Source organism: Pocillopora damicornis, chromosome 2 (assembly GCF_964200805.1).
Source record: "Pocillopora damicornis chromosome 2, jaPocDami1.2, whole genome shotgun sequence".
In the NCBI taxonomy this organism is placed as follows: domain Eukaryota; kingdom Metazoa; phylum Cnidaria; class Anthozoa; order Scleractinia; family Pocilloporidae; genus Pocillopora; species Pocillopora damicornis.
Genome location: NC_142671.1, coordinates 30,718,328 through 30,733,887, shown reverse-complemented (window position 1 = coordinate 30,733,887; position 15,560 = coordinate 30,718,328). Strand labels below are relative to the sequence as shown.

General features: G+C 38.4%; 1 protein-coding gene across 1 annotated transcript in view; it reads right to left on the bottom strand.

The window, feature by feature from the left end:
- Positions 1–1,212: 1,212 nt before the first annotated feature.
- LOC113681246 (uncharacterized) overlaps positions 1,213–15,560 on the bottom strand; it is a 43,437-nt gene continuing 29,089 nt past the window's right edge. Inside the window, exons 9-22 of the mRNA XM_089198363.1 lie at positions 15,350–15,421; positions 13,667–13,738; positions 11,494–11,565; positions 10,951–11,022; positions 10,222–10,287; positions 9,048–9,119; positions 8,352–8,423; positions 7,465–7,539; positions 6,232–6,303; positions 5,020–6,040; positions 4,521–4,602; positions 4,160–4,198; positions 2,158–3,408; positions 1,213–1,980 (exon numbers count right to left, since the gene is read on the bottom strand). Coding sequence (XP_089054489.1) covers positions 1,937–1,980; positions 2,158–3,408; positions 4,160–4,198; positions 4,521–4,602; positions 5,020–6,040; positions 6,232–6,303; positions 7,465–7,539; positions 8,352–8,423; positions 9,048–9,119; positions 10,222–10,287; positions 10,951–11,022; positions 11,494–11,565; positions 13,667–13,738; positions 15,350–15,421 — 3,082 coding nt within the window. The 3' untranslated portion in view covers positions 1,213–1,936. The remainder of the gene's footprint in view (positions 1,981–2,157; positions 3,409–4,159; positions 4,199–4,520; positions 4,603–5,019; positions 6,041–6,231; positions 6,304–7,464; positions 7,540–8,351; positions 8,424–9,047; positions 9,120–10,221; positions 10,288–10,950; positions 11,023–11,493; positions 11,566–13,666; positions 13,739–15,349; positions 15,422–15,560) is intronic.

Here is a 15,560-nt window from a genome sequence, read left to right as displayed (position 1 = left end):
AGAAGACTAGTACGAGTCAACAAAAATCGCGAAAAGATGACGAGAGTCGCAAGCACACGAGGAAGATATTCTCAGATTGAGTGTTACAATACACAACAAACAAGGCGATAAACTGTGGTTGACCTTTTATGCCGAAAAAGCGTTTTACAAACCTCATCACGCGGAAACAAAGCTAAAAAATGCAAATCACTTTGAGGCTTGCCATTCATTGTACTCTACTTGATCAGAATGACACGAATGTCATTCGTCTGAGCACAAGTTAAAACAACACTGATTATGACCGTTACGAAGCAAAACGTTTTCAAAAAGACCAATTTAGAAGATTCAAAACAAAGAGAAATAATTCCTCCCGTCAAAGTCATCACGATACTCATGAAATTAGTAAAAAAGGAAACTTTAACTTGTGATGACAAGTCTAAGTTTCCTTCTTTACATGGATTGTTGATATGGGTATTTGCACATGGGAGTACGGGGGGGGGGGGGGGGGGCGGTGCTTAATGATTACACCTGTCAATTAAATCATTAGAATACTAAGAGCCTAATGGGGGGGTGGGGGGATTAGATTGTGACATAACCAAAATACTCCGACCTACCTCCCCCCATCACCCCCCTACCTGCCGACTCCTGGTTCTATCCAGACCTGCCTATTCCATCAGAAAACCGTCGGAATCTGTTTTTGTGTATTAGACATGTGTGATTTTTTAACTGGTCATTTGGCTGGAGAGAGAGTGTATCCGGGAGACAAGGGTAAATACTACCTCCCAATAACCGAAAAAACCAAAAGTTTAATTCCAGATCATTACTTGTACGGCGAGGGGAATGGAAAATTGTTGAATCTGCACGGGGTGAGGAAGAGCGGGATCCTGGTGGTAGAAGTAATATTAAGCCAGGGATTGTCACTGACTCTATGAGACAACAGTGCATGATCTTCGTTCAAAATTTATGGAGAAACAAGAAAGCTTGTCGATGGAATCTTTACATTCAACTTCTCCTACCATTTCTGTGCTTGAATTTGAACCTTTCTCTGGAGCTCAAGTCCCGTATTATTGGTTGATCAGTCAACTGACAATCTGATTCAACTTATTTGAACAATCCTGCAGCAACTGAATTGATTTCCAGCATGAAAGGTGATCTTCCAGTTATAAGATACTCTTTACGCTATTGAACTCCAGGATGGTTCAATTATTAGAAGACAAAAAAAGTGAGCTGAAATTTTTCATATTTTTTTTTTAATTAGACACTAAATGGCTTGACAATAAATTATGAAACGTTTCACACTTTTTATAACATTTTCACTTGGGTTTCACTCATGTGATAGTTTTTTCTTCTATTTTTGTGCAAGCTCCTACAAAATTTTAACTTAAATCGTAGGTTAACAACAAAGGTGAATAAATAAAGGAGTCAGATGTAAATATATTATCTGACCTGTGCACTTGATATATGTGTGCAGTGGAGTAAATACGATTAGTGGCGTAGCATTGTCATAACAATTAAGCCACCTACTAAAGAACATGCTAGGACTAAAGTCAATAAATAATGAGTAATATATGCAACTGAATGCTGAGTAAATGGTTAAATAATGTTCATAAGTAGTAATAAATCTAAAAATATTGAAATAAAATCAGTTGCGGAAACTTCTGACGACACTGGAAACGCAACACGGCCGTAAACATGCTTTCACGATTATCTATTTAGCAAACCATTCTAACTTTCTTTCTCCTGTAGCTGTTTGTACTTGTCTACAACAACTCAGACTATCAAAAATGAAAACAAACATCGCGGGCTCACACTAGTCACTGTAATACCTTATATGAGTTATTCTCTAATGCTCTTGGTTAAGTAAATGCATCAATTTCATGATATAACGGTATATAACCTTTCTGTTACTAAAACGATACCTAGAACTAAAAAGGACTTGATGAGTCAATGGTAGCAATTACAGACGTGTATCCAGTACTGCATCATCTTCTTCGTATTGTCCTGTTGAATAACAAAGTAACTCATCATCATGATACTTTAGTTAACATTGTCGCTTAAAACAAATAACTAAGAGGTTTGGAGTAATGAAGAAATTTTTCCTCTACCCAGACTGATAAGCGAGAAATTAATACTCCAAAACTTTAAATTTTGGCGAAAATGGAGGGTGGCAAAACATACCTTCGTCCATAACCAGCTGCTGCTGTCGTGAAGATTTATCTTCCGTGGACTCATCAGCCTGCTGTTGGGAGTCCCCACAAGCTTCTTTTGACTTCTCGTCTCCCAGTTGCTTTTGGTTGGGTTTTTCATACTCTCCGTTTGGTTTTTCAGTTTCCAGTTGCTCTTGTTTAGGTTGCTGATTCTCTCCTTTTGGTTTTCCTAGCTGCAGTTGGTCTTTCATAGGTTCTTCATGGTCTTCTTTTGGTTGTTCATAATCCAGTTGCTCTTCCTTAGGATGTTCCTCGTCTCCTTTTGGTTTTTCTTGCCCAATTTGCTCGAGTTTACGATCCACATAGTCTTGCTCTAGTTCTTCTTGATCACAATTACCTTGCTGCTTTTCGGTTCCTTCAGAGTGTTCTTCTTGCTCCTGCTCATCACGTTTATTTTGCTCTTGTTGCTGTTCATTTTCTTTTTCATTTCTTTTCTTCTGTTTACCCTCATCTTTTAGCTCATCAGGCTCTGCTTGGTCGATATTCGGTTCTTTTTCTTCTACTTGTTGTTGAGTGCCCTGTTGTTTGGATTCCTGGTCGTCTCCTTTCAACTTTCGCTCAGGTTTTCCATCGTCTTCATTTAGCTCCTGTTTTTCTTGTCGCGTCTCACTTACTTCTTTGCTTCCCTTTGAATCTGCATGATGATCTTGTTCAACTTCCTGCTTTGTATTGGGTTCTTCATGGTCATCTTTTGGTGCTTCGTTTCTTTTAGATTCAATTTGCTGCTGTTCAGTGGCTTCTTCTTGGCCTCGTTTTGGTTCTTCGTCTTGTTTACGTTGAACTCGCTGCTGTTCAGTGGGTTCTTTTCGGCCTTGTTTTTGTTCTTCGTTTTCTTCACATTCGACTTGCTTCTCTTCAGTAGATTCTTCTTTTGTTTGTTTTGGTTCTTCGTCTTGTTCATGGTCAACTTGCTGCTGTTCTGTGGCTTCTTCTTGGTCTTGTTTTGGTTCTTCGTCTTGTTTACGTTCAACTCGCTGCTGTTCAGTAGGTTCTTTTCGGCCTTGTTTTTGTTCTTCGTTTTCTTCACATTCAACTTGCTTCTCTTCAGTAGATTCTACTTTTGCTTGTTTTGGTTCTTCGTCTTGTTCATGGTCAACTTGCTGGGATTCAGTAGGTCGTTCATTGTCTTCGCCTGATCCTGCATGTTGCTCACCATCTCCTTGTTCTTCTTGCGATTCATCCTCACTATCGTCAGCGCTCTCAACTTCCTCTTGGTTTTGTACTGTGTTCAATAAAATAAACACAAAAAGGGAATAAGATTAAAAAGTGTTTCCTCGGGTAGTTGTAGTTGGCCAAATCGCCAAATTTGTTAAACGAGCTACATCGTTCTTTTTGCATTTGGTAACCGCATTGTGTAACTTCTCCGTCCTTAATCAATTACGCTCCGTTTTTACTCTTTCCGAATATCTCTTTGTGGCTTTGATACCTTATTAAAACCATTATTTGAAAAAGTTTCACGGTCGACAAAACACGTAGCCTATATCGCGGTGCGTCCGTTTATTAATAACCGCAGATGACGTCAAAATGTGGTAACATCAAAAACGTGGTGCACTGGACTCAGCCGAGAAGTCTGGTGTTCTTAGCCTATTTCGACTTTTTTTGTGAGCGATTTTTATAGGTATCTATTTGTTTTACGATATGAAAAGCGAAATATTGTTAGTGGTGACAAAATCTATAAGTCTTCCCTGCACTAAATAATAATTATCAATCAGTCAAAATAGGATTAAGCTTATTACATATAAAGAAAAATTGCGGTCATTAAAGTGACTCAAAATATGGTTGTCTGTAAATTCCAAACTGAAGGCTCAAATACTTTGTACATGTTTCCTAAACTGGCAAAAAGGTCGAACCAAATTGCTTCAAAGTTACATGAATGCTTTTCTTTGGCTTTTCTGTTTCGCTCTTGGTTTTTTAATACTAGGTGTTGAGTTCTGAAATGTGTTTTAGTCTGTGGAGAAGAAAATGATGCATACCTTCTTCGATAACTCTCATCTCTATTCCCTGATCTTGAACTGACGAAAAAATACAAGCAAGCGGACAAAACATCAGCAACAACAAAATTAATCATTCATGAGGCAATGTCTTTTTTATCATTTGAGATCGAGTCAACCTATGTGTTTAAATGAAAAAAAACAAACAAACTCGTGCGACACTAAATACATTATTCTTATTCATGTAGGTAACCAAAAAGCATCACTTGGCTTACGAGCCGATCTGATTGATTAACCCACGGTATATCTGTTCGTAACTTTATAGCATGAACCAAAAAAATTAAAGAACGAGAAGAACACTCCCCAAAATGAAGGAAGATTATTTGAAAGTGTCAAAAATTACCTTCAAAATTTTGATTTCGGCCGAGTTTTGCCATCAGATAATCCCACAATGGTTGGAGTTTGGCTCTGATGACTCCTCGAACCTTAATACATCGAAACAAAACACGAGGTTACTATCAGTAAATGGTGCTTTCTCATCAGTTTTTAAACCCTTCGAATCTTTGATTTCCTCACAAATGCGCAAAATACTTTTGTGCAGCTTTCCAGCCACTCTCAAACCGAGTGGGATACAGTGAAAACGTGCAACTTTTACATACAGAAGAGATTTCTGAGGCACAGGGATCTCAAAAATATGGTGGAGATCAAGTTTACGAGCCAATATATAAAATACGGTAAAATTATACAAAGTGAGACACTTCTTGGCGGTTCGTGTTCCACTTATTTATTCTTGTCGAATTTAGATGTGATCTGTGATCTGCGAGTGATGAATACAAATGCAAACTTTAACTTATTTGCTGAATATATATTTTTCCAACTGCTCAAGTTATTAGTACGTGTACCTGTGGGGTAGACAAGGTGTAAAGAATGGGATTGATGGCAGAGTTAACCGGCAGAACAAAGACTGCGATCCAAACTGCGAGGTCACCAGGTGTACGGAAGGATTTTTCCAGGAGAGACCTCACTCCAATCGCCACAATAGGTAGCCAGCAGATACAGTCGGTAAGAACAATGAAGAACACTCTTTTGGCGAGCGAGGCCTCCCTCCTTAAATCGGCTGCCCTTGACTTGGCTTTCATTCTCCTCTCTCTTTCGGTCCCTTGCTTAGCCATGCGCCTGCTTGATGCGCAGAACTTATAGATTATCACCGCATATGCCACAACGACAAAGAGCACAAGGGTAAAGTTTAAACCAACAAACATGGCAACAGAGTACTCCCAGCCCGACGGCTTATCGGTGGAAAGCTGCAATGGCAGACATACAACTGATCTGCCATAGAAGTGATGACCTTTCTGGCGACTACCAAAGTAGTCAAAGCCCACCGTGGGAATAAATGCAACTATGCCACCAACAATCCAGATAAGGAAGCACAAAAGGTGCGTAACCTTAAGTGAAAGGGACTTTCCACGATAGGGGAATAGAATATTCTTCATCCGGTCGGCGGAAAGCAAACAGATCGTCATTACAGACACCTCACTTGACAACACGGCAATGGCACCTGTTATCTGACATGTCAAACTTGAACGCCAGTAATAGTCATGCAAATAATACTCCCCTGCCCAATTGGCATCCACCACACCTATAGTTATGAGGTAGACACCCATAAGTCCATCAGCCCCAGCCAAATGTATCAACATCATGGACTGTATCTTGTTTTTCTTCTTCTTCTCCCTAAACACTAACCGCCACACAATGACAAACACAGCACCAACTAACGACATAATTCCAATCACCCAGAGGCACTCCCTAGGAGCTCGATTTCTGAACAAAGTTTCACAACTGGCGAAGCTGTCGACATAAGCAAAGTCGCAATCTGCGTCCTCCTTCGTCAAATGGCAACACATCAGGTTGGTGTCTACAGTCCTACGGTTCATAAAAAGAGTTCAAATGAACAACAAAAGGGAAAAAAAGACAAATTTGATCCGTAACAGGATCTAAATTTTTGAGAAAATGAAAGTGTGATAGAAATACTAAAAGTACAGTATAACTAAGCACCGACAAATGAAATTTTTCAATTTTCAACTCTCGCCTCGAGAATATTCCACTTGACTTACGCAGTTATTAGATACTTCATGTTTGAAAAGAAACCCTGCGGTAGTTCTCGCATTTCGTTGTAATGGAAGTACCTGCAAATTTAAGTAAAGCAATTTAGGTAAACTTTGCTCGCTTATTCTTGATTACATCGACATCTTCAGCCTATTAATCGCAACCATTATAAATTCCTCAAATGTTATTGGTGCATTCGATTCGCAGCTTCATTTTTCGCTAATCATTCGGCACAGTGATAGTAGGACAGTGTAATCGGACTGTTGCCTATAATCAGACATCTGTAATCGGACAGTTGAAGCAGCAAATCGTACTAAGTCCACTCAGCTAATCCACCAATCACAGAAATGATCGAAATAATCATAGAAACAACCATTTATCCAAAGAAAAACTGGGGAATTTCCAAAATGGAGGAATTTTTAACTAAAGAAATTGTCTCCACTGGAGATATTCGTTTAGGTGCATTTGTTTTTTTTGAAAATTCAAATGTCTATGATTAATTGGTAATAGGACTTCTTGTCGTCCAATTCATATTCGTGATTAAAAAATCGGACTCCCGCCTCGCGGTCGTCCGATTTTGCTGATCACTCGTATGATTACAGACCGAATTGGACTCCACTTGGTCCTATTACCATTATGTATTAATCCGTTTTTCGGCTCTCTCTTGTTCCTTTTCCTGGCCAATTCTCAAAAACTATTTGCTAGAAAACTAACACCGAAGACGGATAACTCGTCACTGAGTATTTAAAACGTACTTACACAAGCCGGCTATGCCGAAGTGTCTTTATTTGTTATATTCATATGCTGTTAATTCTCCAATGAGTACCTGGTGCACTCATTTCAAATTTAGGTTGAAACTATGGGTCGCTCATTACAGAGACGGTACTTTATGGGGAGGGGCCCTCCCTCAAGTTTTTTCCAAACTTTTTTTTGTGACCAGTTATGATCGTCCCAAGGAATATAACACTTGGGCGTAAATAAAAGTATAAACTGTGCATTAACGTACAAAGCCGATCCTCACTTCTAGTATATCAGTGGTGGTAGGTATGTGAAAATTGTTTACTCCATTTTCCTTTTTAAACAATTCGGCCAATGGTATCACTTGTCCATTCATTAAAATGGGAAGGGGGTGCTAATCCGTGAGATTACGGCACGTGTAGGTCGCACCGACAATATCTGTCTCCCTTGAACTCGAAGTAGTTTGAACACACCTGGAATATTACCAGTTTACTCATACTCACAGGAATCGAATAGTTGGAGCGACATCTTTGAAGTGTTCATTGGTAACGGTACGGATGTTGTTAAAATAAAAGCTCCTATAGAACGATGAAACAATGAAAAGTGTAAAGCGTCAGTTGACAAGCATCAAAGTATAAATTATAACAACAATGGACAGAAAATTAGCCAAGAATGGAAGGCAATATCTTCCATTTGTTCAAAATGTTCTGCAAAGAGAAAAGAACCTCACCGTACATTGGGTAGTGCGTCATACAATAATGTCACATAAGTATTTTCACGAATTTTTATATTACGGAGAACTTCTTCAAATTGACAGTTCGATTATCAAGAATAAACAAAATATTTCTTATACAAGCCGCAATTGATAATACGGCTCCAGATCCCTTTCTATCCGCGTGGCCGATGGCGATTTAAAGAACCTCATGAGTATTGTCATGCTTACCCTCGAGCCGTTTTCATGGTAGAAGTCTTTGTAAACTAAGTGTTTGAATCTGGAAAGGGATACCTCAGCAAGATCTGGTTTTTATGGTTACAAAGACTTGGTGTCTCCCAAGCTTTTATTTGATTTGCCTTTTGGTGGTTCCCTCTACTTCTAGTTAGTATGATCTCTTATTCAGGCTGTTTTCACTTCCGCTATCGCAAATATCTCGTCGTCCAGTCATGCATGGTTTTATCCATAGGGTATGATCTGGAGGGGGGGGGGGGAGGTAGAAAATTATCTGTGTTATTGGTGTGCAGCTTTGTGGGTCTCTTGATCTCCCTGAGACGAATTCGTCTCAGATAATGTACATTTCTGAGATTCCTACAATTGCGTCTCGACTAGACCTTTACTAATTTTGCAATACCTCGTTACCGTTATTTAGAGGAAAGTTTAGAATTAGATACTTACATAGACATCATGTTTTTCATGCCTTTAAAAACTTCACGCGGCAGGTATTTGATATTGTTTTCAAAAACAGCCCTTGAACAACAAAGAGGACACATCATTATTATCAGAAATATAGTGTCCTCTCCCTATGATAACTTCAAAGGTTATCCGATTTTGAAAACATAGTAAAAGGTACGAAAAAACTCACAGCCAGAAATATGTAATAGTTACACTGATATGCAGTTTGCGGTTATCTTGCTGAAAATGTCAAAACTTCGCGCATGTTTCTATTTGGACTACTATAAAAATCATTGTTCCATTGATCTGCTGAATTTTTGGGGGAATCCCTTCATCTCTAATTCTCTTCTTTTTCTGTCTTTTTCCAGAGAAATCCGAGGTAGTAGTTGCTATCTTGGATGACAAAGCATCTTTTTCAGAATTCTGCTAAGGTTTCTGAGGTTTATCCAGTCAAAGTACATTGGCCTAAAAATTTAGCGAAACGTTGGAAAGAAAGGTTTAGTCGCCATACTGACCCTCTGTAAAACTACAGAAATATTGAATACTTGTATTTTTGAGATACTCCTTCCTTGTTTTTGCAGTTGTATGTCCTCCAACCAAGAGTAAAAATGAATATCAATTAAAGTTAGTTAAATATATATTTGGTCAAGAATAGTTACTTGAGCCGTCAGGTATGATTTCCATCGAATGTTTACTTACAGTTCCTCCAGTTTGGACAGGCCTTGGAACTGATCAGGTGACAGGTGTACGAGGCTGTTGTTATCCATGTATCTATACAATAAAATGCACGAGGCGCTCGGTATAATTACAGAGTCTTCGATGGGGGGAAGCATTTAGTAACTTTAATGGTATTTGGCAGTATACAGCTGGCTGCGAAACTTAGAGTTTTTAAAGTAACCTTGACCGAGCATAATCTTTCAAGGACCTCGAGACTAATTTAGTCCAGAACCCTATCTCATATTATAGAAACTGTTTCATCCTTTATTAAAGTCAGTCGTGTTAAACATGCTAATACTCGAAACCTCCTTCGAAAGTGTATTAGTGCCTAGGTATTTGGCAAACTGTTCTACTGCTCCTCAGTGTGCTCCAACACTTCCTGAAAAAAAGTCCCATAAATGTATTTGGACCAAAACGTTGCTGCGTGCACTGTGACAGAAAAAATTAAGTTCCATCATATTACGCCTTCACCGAAAGGACTATGCTGGCCACCAGGTAAACAATGGTTAAATCTTGGTCATGCTATTGTGAAATTTAAATGAATGATCGGACGTGCGCCCATTTACTTTTGCAATCGAGTTAAAGCTCGTACTAGTATTTCTAATCGCACCATTCGGAATTCTATGCTTTTAATTTGAACAATGCTTTTCTGGAACATCTGGAAAAGCTGCCAGAAAAATGTTGGTTAAGAACTGGAATCTGTAGATCCTGTATTTTCATTTAAATCCCAAATTAACTCAAGATTGACAAAAAGTTTTGATAGCCGGTAAACAATTTTTTCAGAAAAATAACAATTTATCTTTGAAGTTTGATTTGGTTTGATCATCAATCAGCGATCGTTTCTAACGTACGGTCATTGTAAAGCTCAAAGGGAAGGGTGTTATTAAAGTAATGTGGGGGATGTGTTGTGTTATATTTTGTTCTATTACCTTAAACATTTGACTCTTGGTAATTCTTAGTTGATGGTATCTCTTTCCAAAGTGGATGTATATTTTTAACTAACTCAATTAACATCTTTAAATAAACTTTTATGTCATAAAAAGATGCCATAGAGAGAGTCCGTACCGAAACTGATTTTGGCCAACGCTACCTTTAATTAATGCTCATTAGCAAGACACTTACTGAACCAGTTACATTACAAACGTCAAGCACTTACAATATTTCCAACTTGGAGAGATTTTTGAACCTTGGCAAGCGCTGAAGTTTGTTACTGGAGAGAAAGCTAAAATAATATATATAATGAAAAAGAAGTCAGTTGAAATAGAATTTGAGATTCTTGGAAAGGTTCTTGTTCTCTCCGAATAGGGAGGACTTTACCTTTATGGAAATTAAACCCAATTGGTTCAAAGCTATTTTGTGGAACTATAAAAGTTTTGCTGAGTGCATTAACTATTTACTCCTGATGCTGAGAATTTAGGTAAAAGATACCATTTACGCGTTAATTGTTAACATGGGCGTTTTCATATCATGACGTCATTTTCAGTACTGATGCACCAAACTATGATAGGTTACTTACATCACAAATCAATCTTAACAGAGTTCCCTGGTTACTCAGCGAAAAAATTATAGTCACAAGTCACGTGAAAATAATGGCTGTGTGAGACAATTAAATATTGATCTCTTTTTTTCAATTGTTCTTGATGATCAACTCCATCAAAGTTAGCATTATATTAAGACAGTACGCATCTTGAAATAATCACAAAATCTAAATTCGCGCAACTCTGTTTTCAGAATGGTCATGATGCAAGGCCCCTCTGAAGAGCACCTTTTGGTGAAGTGGGCTAAAATATTGTTATTATTACTATAATTCATAAATTTACTTTAAGCTCTATGAAAAACTGTACATTATAATTCCCTTTGCTGCTTAGGGTTGAATGCCACTTACAGCTTTTTCATCTTAGTGAGGTTGCCAAAAACATCCATGGGCAGACGCTGAATTTTGTTGTTTGACAAATTCCTTAAAGTATTTATTGAGATAACAGTAAGCTAAATCACAATTCAAGAACGTAAATCCTATTTTAAAAATGGGCTGAAAGCCCGCTACTTAACTCTTCTGGTATGAGCTATACAGGAGCCAAACGAGCCAACCACTTATATACCGCAACGTGTTTTTAGATTTAAATTAGGCGAATGGAGACATTTGCAATACCCCTGACCCTGCAAACAATGGCCAGGAATAACCAATATGCAGCAGCTTCACTCAGTGAAAATAGCTCCATGCAGTAAACCGATAGACGTTTCGTTTGAGACAATAACTAATGTAGGCCCACCGAACGCATTCTGAGATCTAAAACTAAATAACACCACTCATTGGATCAATTCATCCGATAGCGGATCACGTCGAAGCAGAGATAAGCAAACTTTTCAAATGTTTAAAGACCACCATCATTAATTATTAATTCTTTTTTCTACAATCAGTTTTACTTACAGTTCTGTCAGGTTGGTGTTATTGTTAAGTAGCCCTCGAGGCAAAAACTGCAACTGATTGTAGGACAAGTCCCTGCAAATAATATTAGCGGGGAGCGCGGTGAATAGAACAAGTCAAAAGTTGCAGGTAACAAACATTTTAAAGTAATGGGAGAAATGTCCTTGACTAATATAAGTTTTCAAGTGCTATAAATAGATTTTATACCCATTATATGGACATCGACTTTATTTGAACCGTATCGGGAAAATGATCTTGATATGAGTTTCGAATTTGACCTTTCTATCGAAAATTACAGTATTTTTCGTCCAACAAAATTCATTCAACAACACTTTACTGAATTTTAAACCAGACATGGTTTGATACTACTCTGGTTGAGAGATTTAATGAACGTAACAGAGGAGTTACAATTCATAGACCCAAAGTTTCGACACTCCTGTCTAGTACCTTCATCAGGGGTGATCTAAACGCTGCAGCAAGAGCTCCTTTTATAAGCTCACTAATTAGCTGCACTTTGTTCTGACGAGATGTAAATAGCGTCAAGTAGTAAGCCGCCATCATCACGAGTTAAGGAGCGTGGGCGGAGTTAATATGCCAGGCTGGTGGTAACGTCGACTAGTGGTGATAATTTTAGACTTATCTCACCCAATTGTATGGTTAGTTAGGCATGTGCGCTACGACAAGGCTGAATTTTCTTTTCTTCAAAAGGAGACCGCTCTTCGATACTCTTTCAAACGTGTATCAAACTAACGTTTGGTCTGTCCGACGTACTCGCGATCACAGTCATTGCACGGAATAAAATAGATAGCGTCGGTTCGTTGTTCTTTCGTGACAGGATCCTTAGGTTTGGCAAAAAATATGCCCTAAGTCTAAAAAGGTTTCTGATCAATGTTAACGTTGTGGCTATCAAAATTATCTTGATGGGTTCCGTAACACCCTGAAGAAAAGTTTTTGTCGACCCATTTAACTTTAGGATGTCAATAACATATTTTCTCTTTTCAGCCTTCGAATCAATGTTACTGAGTAAAGTTTAAGTTACAAACTGTTTATGCCAAATACGGTAGTGAGATTCGAAAGCGAATTATTTGTCGGTGTGGGTTGGTTTATGATAAACACTTGTCTCTAAATTCCTCTGTTCTGCTCAGCACACATTTAAATGAAAAAAGGGCAAATGGCTATCTTTTTCACGCTCAAGGGTGAATTGGATAGATGGCTCCACTGAATTCAAATGCGTGAGGGGACGTTCGCTTCATTTCCGAATACCGCAGAAACAACATCATCGACATATCTTTTCTTTCATTAACGTTGTTGAAATACCAGTTACCAATTTCATATAAATTTAAACAGTCTTATTTTGAACTATTCATACACAACGGCACAACAGATCAAACTCAAAGATCGAACAATCGAATAGTTGACTACTGGCTCAATTAGGAACGATAGGTTTTAAAACCATGATTTGAAACAAGAAAGAAATGTTCTCGCTGACTAAGGGTGCGTTCCTTTGGGAGAATCCTGATCAGGCTTTCTGATCTGTGGCGGTCCTTTCGAGCAAATCCATTTTCAGATCAGTGATCTATCAAATCCACCCTGGACAAGGACTCATCAGATCACTGATCTGCGTGATCTAAAGACGGATCATTGGATCACTGATTCAACGCGTTCCTTTGGTCAAAGGATCCGAAATTGATCATTTTGCCCAGCGGTGCTCAATTTCAAACAAGTAGATAATTCATATATTGACCGGAAAGAATGTTGGCTATTGCTCCACAAATTCTGCGATAAACATGAAATAAAATCGATTTTGTAAAGTTAAATCAATCGCCCACCGATCACAGGCATTCAGGGTTCCCAAGTATCCATATCGTATCAATGCTTGCTTCTGTTTTAGTTCCATCGTTTGAGTTTGCCATGAAAAAATGTGCTTCTCATGAATAGTGCGCGCTAAAAGCCTGTGCAATTAAACGAGCCATTCAGGGAAGAACTCAGTAACCCGCGTGCATACACAAGTATTAAAATAGCGCACTTTTTGGAATTCTCTGAGAGCTCGTCTTAAACTCCGTTCCTTTCATGCACCGTGATCTGTGTGATCTTGGATCACAAATCTGAATCCTGATCCTCCCAAAAGAACGCACCCTCAGATATACGGAAAGAAATATCGCAAAATTTTACTTACAGTTCCTCCAAGGCGGACAATCCTTGAAGAATTTTTGGAGGCAGCTTTTCCAGCCGATTGCCACTCAACCGCCTACATTGTGAAAATGATAGAAAAGATATAAATTGACAAAATATACACTAATGGTGAGTTTCAGGCTAACAAATCAGCAATGGGGTATCACTTGATCCTCACATAAAAAAAAAAACTGCAAATGAGGCAAAAGCAGAAGGCGAAGACTGAAAAATAGAATTCTGTGTTAGACAGGGTATTACTCTCTACAATTGCTTAAATCCTGTGAGAATCAGTTTGTCACTCATCATTATACCTTTTTTTCTTTTTTTAACAGCTCAGATTTAGTTTGAATGCGCCAAGCCTTTGACATTACTCTGAAAAAACCCTTAATTTGACTCGCTTTCCCTCGGAAATGACCTGCCGTCATTAATTAAAAGATTATAAGCTTATTAAGCTAAACCAGCAAACCCTCTCATTAAAGACCGAGATCAAATCTGATGTAATCGGTTCTATTTTAAGTTTTTTTTTCTTTTGCTTCACCCTTCTACCGCCTTTCCAATTAAGAACGATTCAAAACTAGTACTGCACGCTCTCCTGAACGGGATCGCAAATTTCTCATCAAGGCGCGAACTCTACTACAACTCTGAACAGCGTCGTTTTCATTGACCGCAAAAGTCTGGCTTTCACGTTGGTCTTTCCATCATATATTTTACTTTCTGGTCTTTTCACGTTCCCTTAACTAAGCTGAGTTTCTCAGTTGTATTTGGTACCCTTCAGCACAATGTGAGGGTATTTTCGAGGTGATACGACGCCGTAGTCGACTTCTGACCGAAATATAGCTCGTAAAGCTTACGAATGTGTGTAGACCAGCCGAGTGCAGGAATTTTTCTGATTATCTAATCGTAATTAAAATCGCCACCATCATCAACTCTATCCCCAGTTTTGGTGTCATTTTCTCGTTTACTATTAACACAAAGTCTAAATTCGAGCGCAAACTTTTCCTCGTAACCTTCACTTTTAGTTTCTGAATATTGTTACAATTTCTCGTCTTTGAATACTATTATCATTTCGATTCGTACGCGTCAGAGAATGAAGGTGCAAAATATTATTCCGAAAGGGCGCCGTTCTCTATAAGCTTATATTTCGCGGTCACCGTCAGCCTCGCTATGGTGTTTGCGCGGTTTCTTTTCCAACATGGCTCCGGGAATTAAATAAGTTACTTTTCGGTTTTTGCTTTTTAACTCGTTTATCTAGTCATCTGATAAATCACAACTGGCTTTTGTTAAATAGCATACTGGTTCCAAAAACCTCGTGGTCAATCTGAGGTAATATTGAATATCGCGCACGTTCTTTAAGTAACGTGCCACAGAGCACTAAATCCCTCTAAACAAGCAGTGATAATTGACTAGTAGAAGCATTGAGTTAAACACCTTTGTTTGTCCTCTTGATCAGAATCTTTGATATGAGAGCATGCAGGTTACAGTGGTATCGTGCCTGTCAAATTATCGATCTGTGTAACTCATTTGAGGGCCACGCTGAAATGTTTTTCATTTCTTTAGTGCTGGTCATGTTTATATGTGAATAAATGAAATCATTTTTACGCCGCTAACAGGTTATTCCGTCAGAGACAAAGTAGAGCAAATAACTTGACAAATATTTTTAAAAAGATGCCAAATCACTACTACTCACAAATATTTTAACTCATTTTGCCCAGTGAATAGATCTTCAGATAAGTTTCCTAAGTTGTTGCTTCCAAGCCACCTGTAAAATGCATTAAAGTTGAATACCATTAGCATTTGAAAGGACTTTCATTCTCTCTGTTGACTAGAACTTGCAAGGTGCTTAACTATTTGCCCGATGCTTGCACTGTAAACAAGCCACTCCTGTTGGGAGAAACTAC